Here is a 23,740-nt window from a genome sequence, read left to right as displayed (position 1 = left end):
TAAAACCCAATCAAGTTTGAATTTATTGTTTTGTCAACATCAAACCAATGAGATGATCCAATGTTGGGGGAAGGGTATAAAATGCAGACAGTTTGAAAATTGGTCAGAGCATATTGCCCATCTAATATCTTGCTCCCCAAGAAATTAGGAAACACTCTCTATCAAAGGTACCTTTTCACATGAAACATTCACAGTAAAAAGAAAGATGACAACCCAGGGAGATCTTCATCTGGGAAGAGAGAAGTCACAGTGACTGTATGGTTTTGAAATTAAGTTGACGTAATTTTAATAAGTGTCTTATTGGAACAGCATATTGTTATAGAGTTAAAGCAGTTAAGAGAAAGGGGGGCTTAGAGTTGTGAATAGTTGTTTAATGTTCACTTCAATAGTAAAATAAAAGATGTATTTTCTTTACTGGAGTTTGGGAGTTTTTTGTCACTCACGTTTTAACAGATTATGAGGTGAGGTGAGCTTTTCTGGGTGTTTGGTTTTATTAACAGAGGGGTTCATCGCCATGTTGTAATACTTATTCTGAAACTGGCTGATGATTCTAGTCTCCCCCACAAGAAATCGCCCCCTTCCCCCTCAGTACTCAGCCTATCATGTCCCTTTGATATCTTATACAATTCAGTCAGATTACCTCTCATTCTTGGAAGACAATAAGATATAGGAGCAGAATTTGACCATTCAGCCCATTAAGTCTGCTCCGTCATTCAATCATGGTTGATATGCTTCTCAAACCTATTTTTCTGCCTTTTTCCCCATAACCTTTGGTCCCCTTGCTGTGCAAGAACATACCTAACTTTCTCTTAAGAACACTCAATGACTTGGACTTCTCAACCTTCTGTTCCACAAATTCACCACCCTCTGGCTGAAGAAATTCCTCATCTCAGTTCTAAAGGGTCATCCCTTCACTCTGAGGCTATGCCATCAGGTCATAGCCTCTCTTACCAGTGGAAACAACTCCTCCACATCCACCCTATCCAGGCCTTTCAGCTTCACCAGCATATTTTCCTTAAAAATGGCCATGACCTATGCAAAATTCAGGTATGCTTTTGGTATCTTCCACCATGAAGACTGATGCAAAGTACCTATTTATTTCCTCTGCTGTTTCTTTGTTCCTCATTATTTCTCCAACCTCATTGTCCAGTGGTTCAATATCTACTGTTGCCACTCTTTTATAAAAAATTTTATGTATCCAGAAAAAAAAACACTCCTGCAATCTTCTTCTATATTACTGGCTAGTTTATCCCCATATTTCATTTTCTTTCCCCTTGTTGCTTTTTAAGTTGTCCTCTGCTGTGTTTTTTTTAAAAAGGCTTTCTAATCTTCTGGCTACGCACTAATCTTCACCACCTTGTTTGCTTTTTTGCGGTCATAACTTTTTTTTTTCAAACATGGTTGCCGTATCCTCCCCTTAGTACGTTAAAGTCCAATGATCGTGTCTGCACAACATTCCTCCTTAGGATAATGTCCTCACTCCAGGAATCAGTCAAGTGGACCTCATCTTACTCAGTTATATTCTTTGACCAATAAGGAGATCAGAAGTGTATACTGTACTCTAAATGCAGGATCACCAAGACCTTGTACAGCTCCAATAAAACTCCCCAACATTTATATCCCATCACCTAAGTAATAACCTGCCAATAATTAATTTACCATCCTTATAATTTGCTGTAGCTGTGTGCATATTAACTTTTGGGATTCAGGTGCAAGCAAACCCAGAGCCCTCTCTTTCTTACACAGTCAAAGTGAACATTTTCGCATTTTTCAATATTATACTCCCACCTGCCAAATGTTTGACAATTCAACCCCTCAGACCCCTTTGCTGACTCTACTTCATCAGCAGAGCTAACCCAACAGATTTTACAAGCTTTTTTGTTGAAATGTTCAATACCCTTCAAAATTCAGCTCCTTATCAAGGTTACCCAAAACCTATGTTCATATAATGAATAATTGAGTAAATGAGAATATATTAGTATATTTGGAACATTTTATATTAAAATACATAATTGTTTTTCAAAAAAAAAAGTGACATTAATCCTGAAGTATTTCAATACTCCCACAAAACTGCCACTCTGTCGGGTTTGGAGAGGTCTGTTTAACCAAGAGGAATCCAGCTTCAATGTCATCTGTTTGAAGCTCTTCTTTAACCAATAAGTCGTTCTTAAGTTAAATTTTTTTATGAATTTAGTTGTTTTATATACAAACAAAAAGTCAGAAACTGAAACATGAAAATTACAAGATACAATACACATGCATTATGCATAAAAATAAACATTAATCACAAAATAATTGAGAGAAATTGGATAGGATTAAAATGAGACACTTAAAGTTGACAGCATTCAATATATAAAGCTTTCTATTTCAGATAAGATTCATCTTGATTACTGAGAGTATCAATCACGGAAAAAAACAGAAGCAACGAAAATGATCTTCCAATCCTCCCAAGATATTACAGTGTGCCAGAGATGGTGGAAATGTTACATCCCTGTTGTAAAAAAGGGCGATAAGTCAGGTACCTAAAGACTAGACAGCCTTAAATTGATGACGAGAAACTGATTGACCCAATAATCCAGGAAAAAATAATTCTCTGTTGCAAAAATCTGTTAATCATTTATTGTTAGCCTGAATTTGTGAAAGTGAAATAGTATTTGACAATCTTAATTGAGTTATTTATTGAAGTAAAAGGGGCATCTTCTGAGGATTGTGCGTTTGATGTTATATATGTGAATTTTTCAAAGGCATAACAGAGTTGTTTAAAAAAAAAGTTAAAGGGGGCAATGGTAATATGGAAATAAAATTGATTAAGTGACAGGCAGTAGAGTAGTGGTGAATTACTATTTTTCAAACTGAAAGGAAGCGTATAGCAGTGTTCAGTTGGAGTTGATATTTGTTAATGATCTAGGCTTGTGTTCACAGGTCATAAATTAAAAATCTGCAGATGACTTGAAACTCAGAAAAATAGTATTGACTGAGGAAGATAGCAGCAGATTTCAAGAGGACATGGACTGGTGATACACTTCAATTTTGCTGGGTCAAAGTCCTGAAACTCTAACTACCGGTATCGTAGTGAGAACTGCAGTGGTTTTAAGGCAGCAGCTCATCACAACCATCTCCTTGGCAACTGTGGATAAGCAATAAATGCTGGCCCAGTCGATGATGCCTACATTCCATAAATGAATTTAAAAATGGCAGATAAAATTTATTGCCGAGATCGGTGAAGTGATATATTGGAAGGAAAAATGAGAATCAATATAAATGATGTGGAATCAATTTAAAAAGGGTGTGTGTATAGGATAACTCTTTCAAAGAACCAGTAAAATCATAATGGGCCCAACGGCATCTTTCTGGACTGCACTCGTGCACAGACCTACATTTGTATCAAAACACACACTCACTGGATGAATTCACAGAGTGGGATATTAGTAATTAGTCTTAATCAAAATGTTATACTTTTGGAAATAGCCTCTATATATACACAGGTCTTAATTGTATAAAGTGACTGAATGATTACATTTAGATTATATGAAAAAACTTCTCAATTTTCAATTTTATTCATACAGTTTCTTTTTAAATAAGTAATATTAGCTGTTCTTCAACAGCCCTGGACACTGTAAATATATACACAGGCTGTGTGAGTAGGCTCCTGCATCAAGTACCAAAATTAATCGATTCTCACAAACTGGGGACAAGAAGAAGTGAAGTAGTCAAAGAAGGGGATTTGCAGAATGGGTCATACCTCACACGGCCAGTTGCAAATTGTTTAACAGTGGAATAGGCAAAAAACTAGAGCAAAAATCATCCATCCAGAAAGCTTTAGTAAAGAAACATGAACCAGAATATTCTACCACTAATACATTTCAATGTTGTATCATTTCTGATAAATTATGATAAAATAAATAAGTTGTTACACTTCATTATCGTTTCTAATACCCAGGAACAGTTGACACAAAATATTAACCACCTGATCAACTTCCCATATTGGGCTGTGAAAGTAATTTTCTTCAGCCACTCATGATTTCTGTCATCGTTCGGCTTTAAGCTCTGATGCCAAAACAGCAGTAAAGGTGGACTGCACCTACCACGGATTTGTAAGAGTCCTCAGACATTGGCCCTTTGATCCACAATGCACAAGTTTTGATTTATAAATCTAATTAAGTCTTGTGGATGTTGTTGCAAATATTGTGCATCATTGTGATACTATATGCACAGATGATTTGGGAACATTCTGGCAAAATTGGAAGTTCATCATTTGGAACTATGTCTCAGGTCGATTCTTCCTCCAATCAGCTGTGACCTTTTCAGGAGAGATGGCATCTGGGGAAACCAAAAAAAAAAAGAGACAAAAGTTTCTAATTAATTCACAATCAGATGTTTTAAATCTTAGTAAAATGCATTTGCTTCCAATGCACAATCTTATGCTGGTCATCAACTACGATGAACACTGCCACAATTATTGAAAAGAATAAAAGCTCTTATTACCACTGAAATTTGGCAGGTATTCAATATAATTCATAGAAGCATAACTCCACTGTACTCATCTGCTCAGAATTCTGGACGAGGTTGTGAAAATTGAGTCCTTAAGAATCACAGATTGGTCAAAATCATTGTAGCATGTTTACTGAGGTTGGGAAAGGCTGAAGGCACATCACTAGGAATGTGCAAAGGTAAGTTTGGATTTAATTGATGATGCAAATGACCAGAAATATTTGATGGTGACAAATCTTCATTGCAACAATATAGCGCCGTAGTCTAATCTAATCAAAGTAATTTTCCAAATGGAAACCAGAGACATTTAAATAAAAGAGTGTTGGTTAAATCACATCACATTAAGTAAGCACTCAAAATGCAATTTTCAAAGCACAATAAATTCATTGCATCAAAGGAATTGCAGCAGTTTAAGGAGGTGTGTCATCACCAGATTCTCTAGGGCAACGAAAAATTGTCTTGCCATCAATGCCCATATTTCAGGAATGTATGATAAAAAAAGCTTAGTAAAGCATTATCAACAAAATTTAAGTGCAGAGATAGATTGTTTTCATGCGACTTCATAATCCACTTCAAGAATTTCTATTTGTATTTTATGTTGCAAAATAAACTGCATTTTAAATCAGAAAATTTTCAAAAATAAATTGGACCTACAAAATTGAGGGGTCAAAATAATTTTTATTTCAAGGGTTCTTCTTGAGGGTTATTTTTGGTTTTCAGGAGTTCCCTTTCATTCTCATTAACTTATTTATGAGGTGATACACTCACATAGTAATAATATTTTCTACTTTGTGTTGACATGTTGGGTATTTAGACTCTCATGGAAGCAGAATAAGAACATTTCATTAATATCCTTCATTATTAATCAACCCTCTACTAAAACCTGTGGAAATCATTACTTCCCTAGACAACACAATATTTAAATTGGCACAACTTCACAACAAAAGATCTTTTCAAAATAATTGACTTACAAGAACAGTTCACAAAAATCTATTGCCCTAATTGACCTTGCATAGCTGGGTGAGGTCACTGCTAATGAATTTCAACTACAAATGCAAAACACTGGAAGATTTTAAACCAGGCACTTAATACACTTTCAGAGTTTTTAGTTCTAACCTCCGAAGTTCCAAAACACACTCTTTCTCTCTTTCTTCTGCTGGGGCCTTTTCTTTTTGTTCTTTCAAGGATATTTTTTCCTGTCCTTCTTCCTCTGCTACAGCTATCCTCTCTTTCTACTTTTTTTCTACTTCCAATTGTAATTCAAACTGTTTCATTTTCTTTTCCTGTTCAAGCAGTTTCATTTGCAATTGAATTTTAGCCATTTTCAATTATTCCGATAGCATTTCCGGCAATTGTACATGTTGAACTAATTCGACATTTACCTCCCCTTTTTGCACAACTTCAGCTTTTCTGCCAATTCCAAAAGCTCTGCCTTGCTCACTTTCTGCAGAACTCCTGAAGTGACTTCTTCCACCTCCAGGAAACTCCTTGTGTCTGGAAGGGCCACTCTTAGACAAGGCACACCCTATTTTAACCAACCGAATGTAACACCAGAAATAAAAAAAGACACCGACACTCACTACTCATGCTTTGTGTCCAATAATCCCAAGTCCAACCGGGTATTAGATTTTGATCCCAATAAGAGCCTCAATTTGTTGTGGACTAGACCAAACCTCCCCACTCCTCCCACCGCATATGTAAAAGACATAAATAAGAAAAGTTTGGGATCTAGGTTAAGTGTAAGGTGCTGGGTTCCAGATGCAATTTGACTGCTCAAACTACCAGGTATGAATCAAAACACATTACTCTTACACTACAATTAAAATATAGAATAAAAAGAAAAGAATTGGCTCAACTGTAACTCTGTCAATATGCTCAACTAAATAACATAAACTACTAATTAACTGTTCCAAAATAGTAACATCCCATAAATACACCCTTGTCAAAGGCAAATTCAGTAAAATAGACTGTCTCATGCAGCAGGAAGAGACCCCAGCTTTTAGCTGTAAAAGAGGAATAAGAGCTTCCACATCCAGCCTTAAGAACTTTGCTACGGCTGAAAGCTAAAAACTAAAAGTCATGGTAATGTGAGAGCTTAACCCCAGCTATCTAGGTTGCTTCTATTGTTCCAACTTTTAAGAAAAAAGACCTCAAGGCCTCACAAGCTGTTTACTGGCTTTGAGCAGACTGCTTGGTACCTCAGGGCTTTTGCCCGAAACGTCGATTTCGCTGCTCATTGGATGCTGCCTGAACTGCTGTGCTCTTCCAGCACCACTAATTCAGTATTTGGTTTTCAGCATCTGCAGTCATTGTTTTTACCTTGCTTGGTACCTCTGTCTCAACTTTCTTCATTAAAAAAAAACAAAGAACAAAAAAATTAGAGCACAGGAACAGACCCTTTAGCCCTCCAAGCCCACGTCAATCCAGATTCTGTATTTAATCTGCCGTCCATCTTCCAAGGGTCTGTATCCCTGCCCATACATGTATCTGTCTAGATACATCTTAAATGACGCTATCATGCCTGCTTCTACCACCTCCGCGAACAACTCATTCCAAGCACTCAACATACTCTGCATAAAAGAACTTTCTATAAATATCTCCCCTGAACGTTTCCCCTCTCACTTTGAACTCGTGACCCCTAGTAATTGTGTCCCCCACTCTGAAAAAGATTCTTGCTATCCACCGTCTATACATCTCAGGAGTTTGTAGACCTCAAACAGGTCCCCCCTCAATCTCCATCTTTCTAATGAAAACAATCCTAATCTACTCAAAAGCCAAAATATACCTGTTAATGCCATACTATCACCACAGTGGTAGCACTACTGCGTTACAATGCCAGGGACCTAGTGTCAGTGGATGTAGGTATGCTTGCTGAGCAAAAGGTTTGTTCTTATTTTCTTGGGTTGGTAAGGTCATTTCCTGTGATGCCATTTCCTGTTCTTTTTCTCAAGGGGTGGTAAATGGGATTCAAGTCAATATGTTTATTGATAGAGTTCCGGTTGGAATGCCATACCTCTAGGAATTCTCGTGCGTGTCTCTGTTTGGCTTGCTCTAGGATGGATGTGTTGTCCCAGTTGAAGTGGTGTCCTTCCTCATCCGTATGTGAGGATACTACTGAGAGAGGGTCATGTCTTTTTGTGGCTAGTTGATGTTCATGTATACTGGTGGCTAGTTTTCTGCCTGTTTGTCCAATATAATGTTTGTTACAGTTCTTGCAAGGTATTTTGTAAATGACATTAGTTTGTTTATTTGTCTGTACACGGGTCTTTCAAGCTCATTAGCTGCTGTTTTAGTGTGTTGGTGGGTTTGTGAGCTACCATGAACCCAAGAGGTCTTACAGCTCAGCAAGCAAACCTACATTCACAACCTCAACCTGAACTACAAATCTTCTCAAAACTCACTAACCTAGTATCAATTCCAGCCTTGGGTGGCTGTCTGTGTGGAGTTTGGACGTTCTCCTAGTGTCTGCATTGGTTTCCTTCAGGTGCTCTGGTTTCTTTCCACTGTCCAAAGGTTAAGTGGATTGGTCATAATAAATTGCCCAGAGTGTCCAGGCATGTCAGACTGTGTGGGTAGCCATGGGAATTGTGAGATGATGGGTGTGAAGTGGGGTTCTCTTTGGAGGGTCAGTGCATACTCGATGGACTGAATGGTCTCTTTCTGCACCGTTGGGATTCTATGAATCATAACTAAAATTCCCTGAAAACTGTGCAGTGGAGCTGGGAGGTTCTGTGCATACCAATTGGTGTGCTGACACATTAGCTTCTGCTCCCAAGGTTGTTACCATTCACGGGCCTCAGAGGACGACAAAACATTAGAGATTATCCTCAACAAATGTAAATTGCAACTTGACTCTTTCAAAAGCTCCATCCTCACCTCCCACTACTGTATTAGAAAAAGGTGGCGTCTCTCTTCCAACCCGGACACTGAAGAAAAGGCAGGGGCTTGTGAAAAACTTTGCCAATTAATCAAAAAACTGACAGATGGAGCTGTTCTGTGCTGTTAGATTATAAAGCTAGAAGTGAAACCTACTGGAGGTGGTGCTGAAGGTTCAAGATGTCTACCCAGAAAAGACAGTAAACGTCGCCACATTAGTCCACTCCCTAGAAACATTATTCCAGTTATTAGCCAGAAAAGGCGGGGGTCCTGAAAACAAAAAAAGGATAAGTTAGTTCCTTGTTGATGTTCTCCATTGACTACACTTCTTTATTAAATAATCTTTAGATCTGGAAGTAATAATGAAGTGTGTAATCTTTGTTGTGGTAGAATTAGTCTTCCCTCTCTACCTCATTTTTAGTATTCAATGCATTAACATCTAAGTGATCGGGGTTAACAACATTGTTGATCTGAAAATAAATACTTGTTTAATGAGACAGAATTTGAGCAGAGCCCAGAAACATAACATTTAATCAAAGCTTTTCATCATAGGAACATTTTAGCACAGAAGGAAGCCATTTGGCCCATCCCATCTGCACTAGCACATCAAATGATTGTGATTTTCTACCAATTTTCCCTGCACAGTGTTTCTAATCAAATAATCATTTAATATTCTCCTCAATTGAATCTGCTTCCACAACAATTCTAAGCAGAGCAGTCTAGAACCTAACTACACACTCTGGAAAAAAATGCATTCACCAAAACAATTTGCGAAAATACTAATGTAAAGGGAAAACAATATTTATATTATATGAAAGGAGTGTGCTAATTGATTGGCATTTGGCCATGCTAAATAGCCTCAGTGTCCAGAGACATGCAAGCTAGGTGGATTAGCCAAGGTAAATGCAGGGTTACAGAGATCAGGTAGTGGGTGTGTTTGGGTGGGATGCTCTTTGGAGTGTTAGATGGCAGAAAACTATTCAATGAACAGCGAGGCTAATCAAATGGAAAATGGTTCTAGGAGGCAAGGGAACAGTGGAGACCAAAACTGTGGGAAAAGTAGCAGAAACCAATGATAGCCATCATCACCAAAATGGGGGGAGGTGTTCTGAGTTGAGAAAAGTAGAAGACATCTCATGAATATTGCTACAGAAGTTTGCATCTTCGAAACAGAATTCTCCCAACCTTCCATGGTACGTGGTTTGAGGAAGGGTAGCTGGGAAAGTCAGTGTGAAAAGCTTATTATCAGAAATGGAGCCATAAATCAAGGAAGGGAAGCATTAGATACTGAAACTCACTAAAATTATGACAGAATTATTAAAACCTTCCAATTCATAGTGAGAGTAGAACATAACTCTAATACAGTCATCAATATAAGGAAGAGTTGAGGCAGAGGGATCCCATAACACATTGTATTACGATCTTGTTGGGCCACTAACAATAAAATAGAAGTCCAAACACCTTGTTTTAACCAATAGAGCTGTACTAAGCAATTTGGTTTTTTTTAAATGAACTTGATTGAACAAAAAAAGGCTTCAACAAAATAAGCACTACTCACAATACAATTTATAACTATGTATGTTATGCATTCAGTTTACTATGGATCATGATAAGCATACCACAATCCTCTGGGAAATTCTCCTCAGCTCCAGTCTTTAGCCAATTTAATTCACTCCACGTGAATTCAAGAAAGAGCTGAAGGTACCAGACACAACAGAGACTATGGATCCTGACAATATTTTGGCAACAATACATGGGACATGTGCTTCAGAAGTTGCTTCACCCCTAGCCAAATGGTTCCAGTGCAACCACAACAGTGACATCCACCTGACAATGTGGAAGACTACATATCCTGCGTAACAAGAGAGCACAAATCTAACCCAGGCAATTAAGCATTGACCCTCAACATTGAATTGCATTTCTATTGCTGATTCCCTGACTAACAACATCCTGGGGCTACCGTGACCAAAAACTGAATTGCACTAGCCATATAATTAGTGAGTACAAGATCAGGTCAGAGGTTTTCAATCTTATAGTGAGTAACTCATCTCCCGATTCCTTGAAGCAAGTCCACCATGTTTCAGGCACAAGTCAGGAATATGATGAAATACTCCATACGTGTATGGTTGAGTTCAGCTCCAATACTCAAGATACTGAATGTCATCCAGAACAACATAACCTGCTTGACTGGCACCACATCTACAAACAGCCTCAATGCACAGGAACAACTTCAGAATGCATTCTACAAATTCATCAATGTCCCTTCCAAATCAATAATCACTACCATCTTGAAGGACAAGGGCAGCAGATACATGGAGCATCATCATCTGGGAGTTCCCCTCCGAGCTACACAACATCCTGGCATGGACATATGACACTGTTCCTTCAGTGTTTCTGGGTCAAAATCTTGGAATCCTGTCCCTACATTAAATGGACTGTGCAGCTCACCAATGTAAAAAGTGGTGGATAATAAATGCTGGCTCAGCCAGTGAATATCACATCCCATAAAATGAATAATAATTACAAAAATATCCTCCCGAACAGCATTGTACATGTACTTCACTACATGGCCTGCTGCAGCTCACGAAAGCTAATCACCACCACCCCCTGATAGAGATATGTAAATAAGAGATATTAGGTGTAGCCTGCTCCACCACTGAATACAATCATGACTTCAACTTCACTTTTCTACCCACTTCCCACATCCTTAAGAGACCAAAAATGTTTCAATCTTAAGAGCAATTAGAGATGGCTCCCAAATGTTGGGCTTGCCAGCACCTTTCATTTCTGATGAACTAATAAAAGAAAATTAGACTTTATGCATGTGTGTGTGTTGGAGAGAAAAATCCTTGAGTATGGAAACAGTGGGATGTCAGTGATGTGATATTTGGAGAAAGATAAAGAAAGGGAGCGTTGATGGCTCTTGAAAGAGAATCTCTTACCTGCTAGATAGAATAAAGGTTACTAAGAAGTTTATCCAGGCAGGAGTCACTGTTATGATCTCCCTATATTACATTTAGTGTGATGGAGGCTAACCCATAGTTTAGATTAGGTCATTAACCATCCCAGCACACAAAACTGATACATCATCAGGACAGGATGGGATACATGAGAGAAGCTGAGGGAAATAAGGGAGATCATTGTGGAGGAAACAGCCATAATCCTCCAAACATAGACTGGGTGACCACTTCGCAAAACACCTGTCCATGAAAAAAGATTGTGCACTTCCACTTGCTTGCCACTTCAACACACCACCTCATTCCCTGGGTAATATCTCTGTCTCAGGCTTACTGCAATGCTCCAGCAAGGCTCAGTGCAAGCTAGAAGAACAGCATCTTATTTTCTGCCTGGGAATTCTATAGACTTCTGGACTTGATATCAAGTTCAACAATTTTAGGGCCTGAGAAACCTTTTCCATGTCTTCACATAGTCTGCTATAACACAATGTGCATTGTTAGCCACTAATAGACCCCATTAGCAGCCGTTAATTCTTCCAGGATGACAATTACCCACTCATTTATCTGTCCAATTGTTGTTCTCTCTTTTTGGGCTCTATCGCCACCTATTGTTTACTCTTTACCTTCTCCCCATCTTCTGAATAAAAAGCAACATTTTCCCAGCTATCAGCAGTTCTGAAGGAGGGTCACTGGACCTGAGACATTAACTGTGATTTCTCTTCATAGATGCTGCTCGACCTGCTGAGATTTTCCAACAATGTCAGCTTTTCTTTCAGATTTCCAGCCTCCGCTATTCCTTCAGTTTTTGATGAGCTGTTAGGATGGATGAGCTTGAGGCTCTTTTGGAAATTGGCAGCTACGATATTGTGGGAATAACTGAGACGTGGCTTCAAGTGGACAGGGTCTGGGAAATGAATATTCATGGCTACACGTGCTATCGTAAGGACAGACTGACGGGCAGAGGGAGTGGGGTGGCCATGTTGGTAAGGGATGATATTCAGTCGCTTGCGCGGGGGACCTAGAATCAGGGGATGTCGAGTCAGTATGGATAGAGCTGAGAAATTCTAAGGGTAGAAAGACCCTCTTGGGAGTTATCTACAGGCCCCCAAACAGTAGTATGGATGTAGGGTGTAAGTTGAATAAGGAGCTAAAATTGGCCTGTCACAAAGATGTTACTACAGTTGTTATGGGGGATTTCAACATGCAGGTAGACTGGGAGAATCAGGATGGTATTGGACCTCAAGAAAGAGACTTTGTGGAGTGCCTCAGAGATGGATTCTTAGAGCAGCTGGTGCTGGAGCCTACCAGGGAGAAGGCAATTCTGGATCTGGTATTGTGCAACGAACCAGAATTGATCACAGACCTCGAAGTGAAGGAGCCATTAGGAGGTAGTGACCATAATACATTAAGCTTCAATTTGCAATTTGAAAGGGGGAGGGTACAATCGGTAGTGACAATATTTCAGTTGAATAAAGGGAACTATGGAGCTATGAGGGAGGAGCTGGCCAAAGTTCAGTGGTGCAATACCTTAGCAGGGGTGACAGTGGAGGAACAATGGCAGATATTTCTGTGAATAAGGCAGAAGATGCAGGATCAGTTCATTCCAAAAAGGAAGAAAGATCCTATGAGGAGGCATGGGTGGCCATGGCTGACGAGGGAAGTTAAGAAACATATAAAGTCAAAAGAGAAAAAGTATAACATAGCAAAGATAAGTGGGAAAATGGAGGACTGGGAAGTTTTTAAAGAACAAGAGGATTACGAAGAAGGAAATACACAGAGAAAAAATGAGGTACGAAGGTAAACTGGCCAAAAATATAAAGGAGGATAGTAAAAGCTATGTGAAAGGGAAAAAATGGTTAAGACTAAAATTGGGCCCTTGAAGACAGAAACAGGTAATATGTTACGGGGAACAAAGAAATGGCAGAAGAATTAAATGGGTACTTCAGATCTGTGTTCACTGGGGAAGACACAAGCAATCTCCCAGAGGTAACTGTGGCTGAAGGACCTGAACTGAAGGGAATTTAGATTTGTCAGGAATTGGTGTTGGAGAGACTGAGGTCTGAAGGCTGATAAGTCCCCCGGGCCTGATGGTCTACATCCCAGGGTACTGAAGGAGGTGGCTCGAGAAATCGTGGATGTGTTAGTGATTATTTTCCAGAGTTCGATAGATTCAGGATCAGTTCCTGCGGATTGGAGGGTAGCTAATGTTGTACCACTTTTTAAGAAAGGAGCGAGAGAGAAAGCAGGAAATTATAGACCAGTTAGTCTGACCTCAGTGGTGGGAAAGATGTTGGAGTCAATTATAAAGGATGAAATTATGACACATCTGAATAGCAGTAACAGGATTTATGAAGGGGAAATCATGCTTGACTAATCTTCTGGAATTTTTTGAGGATGTAACTCTGAAGATGGACAAGGGAGATCCAGTGGATGTAGTGTACCTGGACTTTCAGAAAGCCTTTGACAAAGTTCCACATAGGAGATTAGTGAGCAAAATTAGGGCGCATGGTACTGGGGGCAAAGTACTGACTTGGATTGAAAATTGGTTGGCTGACAGGAAACAAAGAGTAGTGATAAACGGCTCCCTTTCGGAATGGCAGGCAGTGACCAGTGGGGTACCGCAGGGATCAGTACTGGGACCGCAGCTTTTTACAATATATATTAATGATATAAAAGATGGTATTAATAGTAACATTAGCAAATTTGCTGATGATACAAAGCTGGGTGGCAGGGTGAAATGTGAGGTGGATGTTAGGAGATTACAGGATGACCTGGACAGGTTAGGTGAGTGGACAGATGCATGGCAGATTCAGTTTAATGTGGATAAATGTATGGTTATCCACTTTGGTGGCAAGAACAGGAAGGCAGATTACTACCTAAATGGAGTCAAGTTAGGTAGAGGGGCAGTACAAATAGATCTGGGTGTTCTTGTACACCAGTCAATGAAGGCAAACATGCAGGTACAGCAGGTAGTGAAAAAAGCTAATAGCATGCTGGCCTTCATAACAAGACGGATTGAGTATAGAAGCAAAGAGGTTCTTCTGCAGCTATACAGGGCCCTGGTGAGACCACACCTGGAATATCGTGTGCAGTTCTTGTCTCCAAATTTGAGGAAAGACATTCTGGTTATTGAGGGCAGGTTCACAAGGTCAATTCCTGGAATGGCGGGACTATCTTATGTTGAAAGATTGGAGCGACTGGGCTTGTATACCCTTGAGTTTAGAAGACTGAGAGGGGATCTGATTGCGACGTATAAGATTATTAAAGGATTGGACACACTGGAGGCAGGAAACATGTGTCCGCTGATGGGTGAGTACCGAACCAGAGGACACAGCTCAAAAATAAGGGGTAGGCCATTTAGGACAGAGTTGAGGAGAAACTTCTTCACCCAGAGAGTGGTGGGTGTGTGGAATGCTCTGCCCTAGAAGGCAGTGGAGGCCCAGTCTCTGGATTCATTTAAGAAAGAGTTGGATAGAGCTCTCAAGGATAGTGGGATCAAGGGTTATGGAGATAAGGCAGGAACAGGATACTGATTGAGGATGACCAGACATGATCATATTGAATGGTGGTGCAGGCTTGAAGCGCAGAATGGCCTACTCCTGCACCTATTGTCTAACAAGAATTTGATTTTAATGTACACAATGATTTCCAGTGAACAAAGACAAAATTTATATTTGTAGCTTTAAAGACCTTACAGCTGTAAGAATTCCACCTACATCCAGTCGGTAGCTGAAGTTGTTGAACAGTGTAGCAGACTGAAGAGAAGAAGTGAACTCATGACTTAACATAAATTGGTCTTTTGGACCCTTGAGTCTGCTCCATCATTCAATAAGATAATGGCTGAAACAAAAACAGAAATTTCTGGAAAAACTCTGCTTTAACTCCACAGAACTGCTGAGTTAACATTTTGGATTCAGTGACCCCTCTTCAGTACCCTTCAGAAGCCATTCCTTAGGTACATTGCTTCCAAGCTAAACGCATGAGCTGAAGAAAAACAAACAATTGCATTCAAAGGACTTGTGACTGATGATATTATAGCTCATAACCTAAAGGAAAGCACATACTTTTGATGGAGTCTACAAGCTTTTGACAATTACTTTAATCTGAGAATATAAAGCTTTTGAAAGAGCAAGGTTTAATAGAAGACTTCAGCATCCAGGAAATTCATAGGTAAGTAAATGATTTCCACAGATTCATGGAAAATTGTGACTTTGAAGCTTTGACGTCAGAATTTATGAGAACAGGATTGATGTTGGAATTACCAATAAATCTTTGCCAGATTTACTACCAGCTTCTGCTTAGTCCAACTCCCATTAATAATCACAGTGACAGCTCAGTCTCTTTCCATTGTATATGCCTTCATTTACTATAAAACCTTCACATCCTTTTTAAATCTTCTAAAAGAAGATTTGACTTCAGATAAAGCTATTAAAATTGTGCTAGATGCAGAAGCCAGGAGGAATCACAGAGAAATGCAAAAAGAAGGATGTTATCATAGGACAGCAAAAAGAAATCGAGTTTATAAGATAATAATTATCTTAAAGACATGTATGATACAAAGAGTAGGCCAGACAGCAGTAAGAATCAGTGTTTTTGCTGCAGAACAAGGAAGCCTCAAAGGGGTGTCCAGCTATTAGAAAAGAAAGCTATACCTGTAAAGCCATAGATAAATTGTGAGGATGTGTAGAAGAAAGTCATAGGCAGGGTCATTAAATATGTTCAAGGCTGAGCTAGACCTTTTTTAAAATCAGTAAGGGAATCAGGGTTATGGGGAAAAGATAGGAGCTGATTATCAGATTATCCAGGATCTCACTGAATGGCAGAGTAGACTTGATGGGCTGATTGGCCTGCTTCTGCTCCTATGATTATGATCTATTTGTTGAAGGTGTCAGGACAGGATGATTTTACTTGTAATGGCATTGAACAGGGAGAACTAGCCATTTGGATTTGGAACTGGCTCGAAGGTAGAAGACAGAGGGTGGTGGTGGAGGGTTGTTTTTCAGACTGGAGGCCTGTGACCAGTGGAGTGCCACAAGGATCGGTGCTGGGTCCTCTACTTTTTGTCATTTACATAATGATTTGGATGTGAGCATAAGAGGTACAGTTAGTAAGTTTGCAGATGACACCAAAATTGGAGGTGTAGTGGACAGCGAAGAGGGTTACCTCAGATTACAACAGGATCTTGACCAGATGGGCCAATGGGCTGAGAAGTGGCAGATGGAGTTTAATTCAGATAAATGCGAGATGCTGCATTTTGGGAAAGCAAATCTTAGCAGGTTTTATACACTTAATGGTAAGGTCCTAGGGAGAGTTGCTGAACAAAGAGACCTTGGAGTGCAGGTTCATAGCTCCTTGAAAGTAGACTCGCAGGTAGATAGGATAGTGAAGAAGGCGTTTGGTATGCTTTACTTTATTGGTCAGAGTATTGAGTACAGGAGTTGGGAGGTCATGTTGCAGCTGTACAGGACATTGGTTAGGCCACTGTTGAAATATTGCATGCAATTCTGGTCTCCTTCCTATCGGAAAGATGTTGTGAAACTTGAAAAGGGTCCAAAAAAGATTTACAAGGATGTTGCCAGGGTTGGAGGATTTGAGCTATAGGGAGAGGCTGAAGAGGCTGGGGCTGTTTTCCCTGGAGCAACGGAGGCTGAGGGGTGACCTTATAGAGGTTTACAAAATTATGAGGGGCATGGATAGGGTAAATAGGCAAAGTCTTTGCCCTGGGGTCGAGGAGTCCAGAACTAGAGGGCATAGGTTTAGGGTGAGAGGGGAAAGATATAAAAGAGACCTAAAGGGCAACTTTTTCACACAGAGGATGATATGTGTATGGAATGAGCTGCCAGAGGAAGTGGTGGAGGCTGGTACAATTGCAACATTTAAGAGACATCCGGATGGGTATATGAATAGGAAGCGTTTGGAGGGATATGGGCCGGGTGCTGGCAGGTGGGACTAGATTGGGTTGGGATATCTGGTCGGCATAGACGGGTTGGACCGAAGGGTCCATTTCCATGCTGTACATCTCTATGATTCTATGAACGCAAAAACAAGATGAAGATCAAGGTTTTAAAACACAGGATCAGTCTTATCTGGATTATTGCGTCCAATTTAGGAAACCACATTATAGAAAGGATGTGAAGGCTTTAGAGTGAGTGAAGACATACACAATAGAAAGACACCAGACCGTCACAGTGTGTTTATGTAATAGGAGTTGGAGTAAGCACATGGAGAAAGTGAGGACTGCAGATGCTGGAGATCAGAGTTGAGTGTGTGGAGTTGGAAAAGCACAGCCAGTCAGGCAGCATCCGAGGAGCAGGAGAATAAGGATGAAGGGCTTATGGCCAAAACTCTATTCCACTGCTCCTTGTACTGATGAAGGGCTTACGCCCAAAATGTCGATTCATCTGCTCCTTAGATGCTGTCTGACCTGTTGTACTTTTCCAGCAGCACACTGTGGGACTAAGCACAAGCTGGTAGGCAATAGATTTTACTGCTAAAGCATCTATACCAGGCTCAAAACATAAGAAAAATTGCAAAAACGAAGAGTTTAACTGTTTAGGATGTTTTATGCTTTGCATAGGTTAAGGAAGAGACCTAGGTACAGGATACTGAAATAGATCTAGCTGATGAGTCAAGTGAATTGGGAGACAGTAGATTAGATTAGATTCCCTACAGTGTGGAAACAGGCCCTTCGGCCCAACAAGTCCACACCGACCCTCCGAAGAGCAACCCACCCAGACCCACTCCCCTATATTCACCCTGACTAATGCACCTACCACTACGGGCAATTTAGCATGGCCAATTCATCTAACCTGCACATCTTTGTGATTGTGGGAGGAAACCGGAGCACTCCACACAGATAGATTGCCTGAGATGGGAATTGAACCCGGGTCCCCTGCGTTGTGAGGCAGCAGTGCTAACCACTAAGCCACCGTGCCGCCCATGGGCAGAGGAGTAAATAAAACAGGAAGCAACAAAGAAGCAAGAGATGGCAAAGAGAGTTACCCATAGATAGTGCAAAGGCATTGTAGAAGAGGTGTAAGGCCTAGAAGGAATTAGAAGAAGTGATGAGATATAAGGGATTAATAAGTGAAGAAGGAAGACACATGCATTTTGATTGGTGGTGGGAATGTGAAGCAAGATGCTGAAGACTGTAGACCACATATTTTCGTGCCATCACTGTCACTTTCCAACTCTTTCATCTCCAAGAAGCAAAGAAGAGAAGGAAAGGTCAAAAGGTCTTATTCAATGCTGTAAGATTCTACAATTCTTTAGATGCTGAGGAAGAAAATATTGTTGAATCTTCAATTACAAATATCCAAAGCACAAATCATTCAGTATACATATTTTCTATTTGGTGTCCTTTACAGTATTAGTATTTTTAACAGGTCTTATCTTTTCTCTACCAACTGCTTTCCAATGTAATGCTAGAAGAAGCTTTAACAATTGCTTTGTCTCCATTATTAGGATTTCATCCCTACCAAGGGTCACCGCTAGAGGTCAATGGAGGGAAGCTGAGAAAACAGAGTTGCAGAGGCAAAATGTTTACGGAATATTAAAATCATTAAGTAGTTTGCATCTTTCTATATTGTATCCACCACGGCAAAAGTGGCAAGGCCATATCACAGAATCCCTACAGTGTGGAAGCAGGTCATTCCACATCAAGTCCACCCGACCCAGACCCACCCTGCTACCCTTAACCCATAATCTGGCATATTCCATGGCTAATCCACCTAGCCGACACATCCCTGGAAACTATGGGCAATTTACCATGGCCAGTCCACCTAATATACACATCTTTTGGATCATGGGAGGAAACCAGAGTGGGAAGCCCATGCCGACATAGGTAACCTGGCAAAACTCCACACAGACAGTCATCAGAAGGTGAAATCAAACTCAGTCCCCGGTGCTGAGAGGCAGCAGAGCTAACCACTGAGTCACCGTGCTGCCCAGCATTTCACATTGCAGTCACCCAAACTAGACCCACACTCAACCTTCAGCTCCAACTGTTCCAATCTAATCCACTTCTAACTTCTCATTGGTAACCAAGTGACGCTGCAGAAACAGATGGTCCTCAAGCAACTGATGACCTAGAGCAAAGTCTGCCAATTACTGTTTCCAAGGAATGCAGACTGGCAAAGTAATGGCATTAGGAGCCCCTCTATTTGGTGTTGTTAGCTAACAGGCCTACACATTAAATAGTTCTCACCTCTTCAAAGGAGGATTCCAAATTCATACCAAAGGCAACTCCCAGAATTCCAAAGAGGGAAACTGAAAACGTTCCCATTGTCAACTGAAGATTCAAACGCATCATCACATTACGGTGGCTGCAGAAAACCAATAGCAATTAGTGAACACACAACTGATTCCCATAAGATGCATTCCCATGTTCTCCAGGAAAACTACACAATGGTCTCAAGTCTATTGTAACTCCTTTCAATTTTAAACTTTTAATTTAACATGCAATATTTTGAAATTTACACACAAACATCATTTATGCTTTTTCAAACAACTGTGCAAAAAAATCTTAAATGAGAATAATTGAGCCCAAAAGAACACATGGATAGACACATCATTTCTCCTACGCTACATTCTTTATGAAATTGTCAAAGTCGTTAGTAATTTTCTAGCCACAAATTTATCAGAGAGAGCAAATGATCCTTCGTGCATGCCAAGCTAGAATCAGGTTGGTAGTTACTGAATAAAGAAAACCCCTTTAAATAGGTAGTTATTTTTTAATCAAGTTAGACACAATTTTAACATCTAGGGAAAACCAGTTCAGGCTTTAGGCTTAAGAGTAGAGGAACCCCACCTGAAATTAATCAGAGAGCACAGCACAATGATAATGTCCCTGACTCCAAGCCAGGAGGCATGTGTTCAAGTTTCACCTTCTTCCAGATGTGTGGGATACCATTTGCAGAACAGGTTGTTCAGAAAATACCTACACCCTACCATCCTAATTTCTAAGAGTACTGCAGCAGCTAATTGTTTCTAAAAATGCATTTACATAGCACCTATAGAGTAGGCACATCCCTGAAGCAGACAGTGAAAAAGAATCGAGGAGGAGAGATAGGAAGCTATGGGTGCTCAAGTATTAGGATAGATATTTGAAAATCATAAAGGAAGAATTAGGGAGCAAATTCCAGAGCACAGAATCTATTTAGCTGAACAGTCAACGTTGGTGAGGTAAAGACAGTGCAATGCAGAAAAGGCTAGAGGCAAGGGATTAGGCGAAAGTGAGGACTGCAGATGTTGGAGATCAGAGTCAAGATTAGAGTGGTGCTGGAAATGCACAGCAGGTCAGGCAGCATCCGAGAAGCAGGAAAATCGACGTTTCGGGCAAAAGCCCTTCATCAGGAATGAACTCATTTGTGGAGTTCAACAGGGATTGAACTACTGGATAGTAAGAGGCAAAGGAATGGAAAAGTTTTAAGCATAAAAAGTGAGAAAAGGTAAATCTCCAAAACAAGCAAACTGCACATTTTAACTCCAAGTAAGGGAATGCACATAACTTTCCAGATTTCATGAGAGATGTGACAAAAGAGGTGACGGGTCATAGCATGAGAAAAAAAAATCTCTGTTGCAGGGAAGAAACACACAGCAGATTACAATAAGCCTGGAGGTAAATGTACAGATATTGAGAATCATTCCAAACAATGCTATCTGACTGTTTCCTCCAAAAGCACATGTTGAATATTGATAAAGGACCGTAGACAGAGTTATAGAGATATACAGCACGGAAGCAGACCCTTTAGTCCAACTCCTCCATGCCGACCAGATATCCTAAACTAATCTAGTCCCATTTGCCAGTATTTGGCCCATATCCCTCCAAACCCTTCCTATTCATATACCCACCAAGATGCCTTTTAAATGCAGCAGTTGTACCAGCCTCCACCACTTCCTCTGGCAGCTCAATTCATATAAGCACCACCCTCTGCGTGAAAAACTTGCCCTGTTGGTCCCTTTTATGTCTTTTCCCTCTCACCCTAAAGTTCTGCCCTCTCGTTTTGGACTGTCCCAACCCAGGAAAAAGACCTTGTCTATTTATCCTATCCATGCCCCTCATGATTTTATAAACCCCTATGCTCCAGGGAAAACAGTCCCAGCCTATTCAACCTCTCCCTGTAGCTCAAATCCTGCAACCCTGGCAACATCCTTGTAAATCTTTCCTGAACCCTTTCAAGTTTCACAACTTGATAGGAAGGAGACCAGAATTGCCCGCAATATTCCAAAAGTGGCCTAACCAACGTCCTACACAGCCAAAACATGACCTCGCAACTCTTATATTCAATACTCTGAGTCCAAAGGGAAGATCGGTTATTGAGCATGGGATTCAAACTACAAATTTGAATTTTAAAATATGGATAAAAGCAGTTGACAGATTCGGCCAATAGTAAGCACTATTGTGCCATATAGAATTTGTCTATATATCACTTTCAACTGATTATTAATCTGTACAATATTTAAATCAATGGATTTCTGGATTCTCCCAAAATACCTTCTTTGCAACAAAATTGTTAGGTTATTCCAATTGTTTATCGCATTACATTACAGACACTTCAAGATATAAGGAATTGCTACAAACTTAAACAAAATCACTAAATTTATGTTTTTATGTTTCAGAACCAATAACACCTGTGTTTAAAGTAAAGAAAGTTTGAATCACAGGTACTTAGAAGAGATAAAGCCACAGTTCGTATATACCACTTATACTCTAACATCCAGAATTAACATGAGGCAAATATGGACTAACAAATAAACTATGGTTGAATTCCTCACAGAGCATATCAAATAGCAGAAGCAGTCAAGACAGATGCCATGAATGTCCCAGCAACCCACCCGGAGATCAGTGATACTGTTGTTCATAAAACCACACTAAAACATTGTCTCCTTCATAAGAAATATAAAATCTTCACTTTTGAAGATATCAAAATTGATTTCCTCAAAAGCCACTTTGACTTGGACTACCTCAAAGTCTTCTTACCTCCTGGCGGTTCAATTTCTTGTCCTGGGTCAGTGCTCCCTGGATTCTCAAGGCTGCACTCTAGCACTAACTTATGGTATATTAATTTCAACTCTTTTACAGACAGCGACCTTCACTCAGCTTGTGGTGCATTTGAATTTCCCAGAACTCTTATATCCAGTATTTTCTGTTCTCTTTTCCAGCTGAGATGACTTATTTCTGAGACTACAACCCAAATCTTTTGCCCAGGATATACTTCAACATCTAAATGCAGGCATGTCCCAGTTTCACAGTCAGTCATAGTGTTCACAATAATTGGTCACCTCCCGATCTCTTCTCCTGAGCCTACCTCCCAGTGGGCTTCACAAGGTTGTACTCCAGCATCTAATCACTGGCACAATTCCATCGGTCTAGCAGCTCTGGGCAGAGCCCCATTTCCCACAGGCTGTCCCTTGTCCCAGCTGCTTGGAACCAGCTAAAAAGTGGTACTTCAGCATAAAGTGATTGTGTCTCTCTCTCTCTCTCTGACTAAAATTGACTGAAACAGCTATTCAGTTAATCTTAAACTGTTTGGCATGATCTATTGAAATATACCAAGAAATATACCAAAGTCCTTATACTTTGGCAGAATCAAATGCAACTTGTAGTGGAACAGCACAATATGCTGAGTCATAATTACTGGCTTACAGAGCATAAATGGATACAGAAGATTTTTGCACACATTAAACAGACCAATATCTCCAAGTGAAAATTTGGTGCATTTCTACAAAAGAATCATCTAGGCCAATTGCACAGGTTCATTTTTTTTAGTTTCAAAGATGGTCAATAATAATTAAATGCTGCTTCTTATAGTTCACAGTGATAAAATGGCATTATGGGTAATGTATTAGCATGGATACAGGATCGGTTAGCCAACAGGAAGCAAAGAGTGGGGATAAATGAGTGCTTTTCAGTGTCTAGTGATGTGCTGGAGCCACAATTATTCACAACTTACAGAGAGGATTTGGAGCTGGGAACTGTGTAGTGTGCCAAAGTTTGTGGATAGCACTGAGATGAGTGTACAGCAAATTGTGCAGAGGACTGTGAAACTTTGCAGAGAGACACACACAGTTTTAAATGAGCTGGCAAACATCTGAGAGATGGAGTATAATGTGAATAAATGTGAAGTCATCCATTTTGGTAGGACTATTATTTGAATGATAAAGCCTTGCAGCATTGCTGCTGTGCAGAGGGACCAGGGTGTCCTGGTGCATGAATCGCAGAAGGTTGTTTTGCAAATGCAACAAGTAATTAAGACCGCAAATGGAATTTTGTCCACCATTGCTAAACAGATAGAGTTTAAAAGCAGGCTAGTCCTGTTGCAGCTGTATAGGGTGTTGATGAGGTCAACTGTGTGCAGTTTTGGTCTCCTTACTTGAGAAAGGATGTACTGGCACTAGAGGGGGTACAGAGGAGG

The 23,740-nt window shown here is 40.1% G+C and overlaps 1 protein-coding gene across 1 annotated transcript in view; it reads right to left on the bottom strand.

Annotated features, from left to right (window-relative positions):
* Window positions 1–2,065: 2,065 nt before the first annotated feature.
* Window positions 2,066–23,740, bottom strand: part of mrs2 (magnesium transporter MRS2) — a 45,306-nt gene continuing 23,631 nt past the window's right edge. Inside the window, exons 9-11 of the mRNA XM_072560928.1 lie at window positions 19,531–19,648; window positions 8,524–8,637; window positions 2,066–4,320 (exon numbers count right to left, since the gene is read on the bottom strand). Coding sequence (XP_072417029.1) covers window positions 4,252–4,320; window positions 8,524–8,637; window positions 19,531–19,648 — 301 coding nt within the window. The 3' untranslated portion in view covers window positions 2,066–4,251. The remainder of the gene's footprint in view (window positions 4,321–8,523; window positions 8,638–19,530; window positions 19,649–23,740) is intronic.

Source organism: Chiloscyllium punctatum, chromosome 41 (assembly GCF_047496795.1).
Source record: "Chiloscyllium punctatum isolate Juve2018m chromosome 41, sChiPun1.3, whole genome shotgun sequence".
NCBI lineage: Eukaryota > Metazoa > Chordata > Chondrichthyes > Orectolobiformes > Hemiscylliidae > Chiloscyllium > Chiloscyllium punctatum.
The sequence above is the reverse complement of the archived record's forward strand: the minus strand, read 5'-3'. Positions and strand labels throughout refer to the sequence as shown.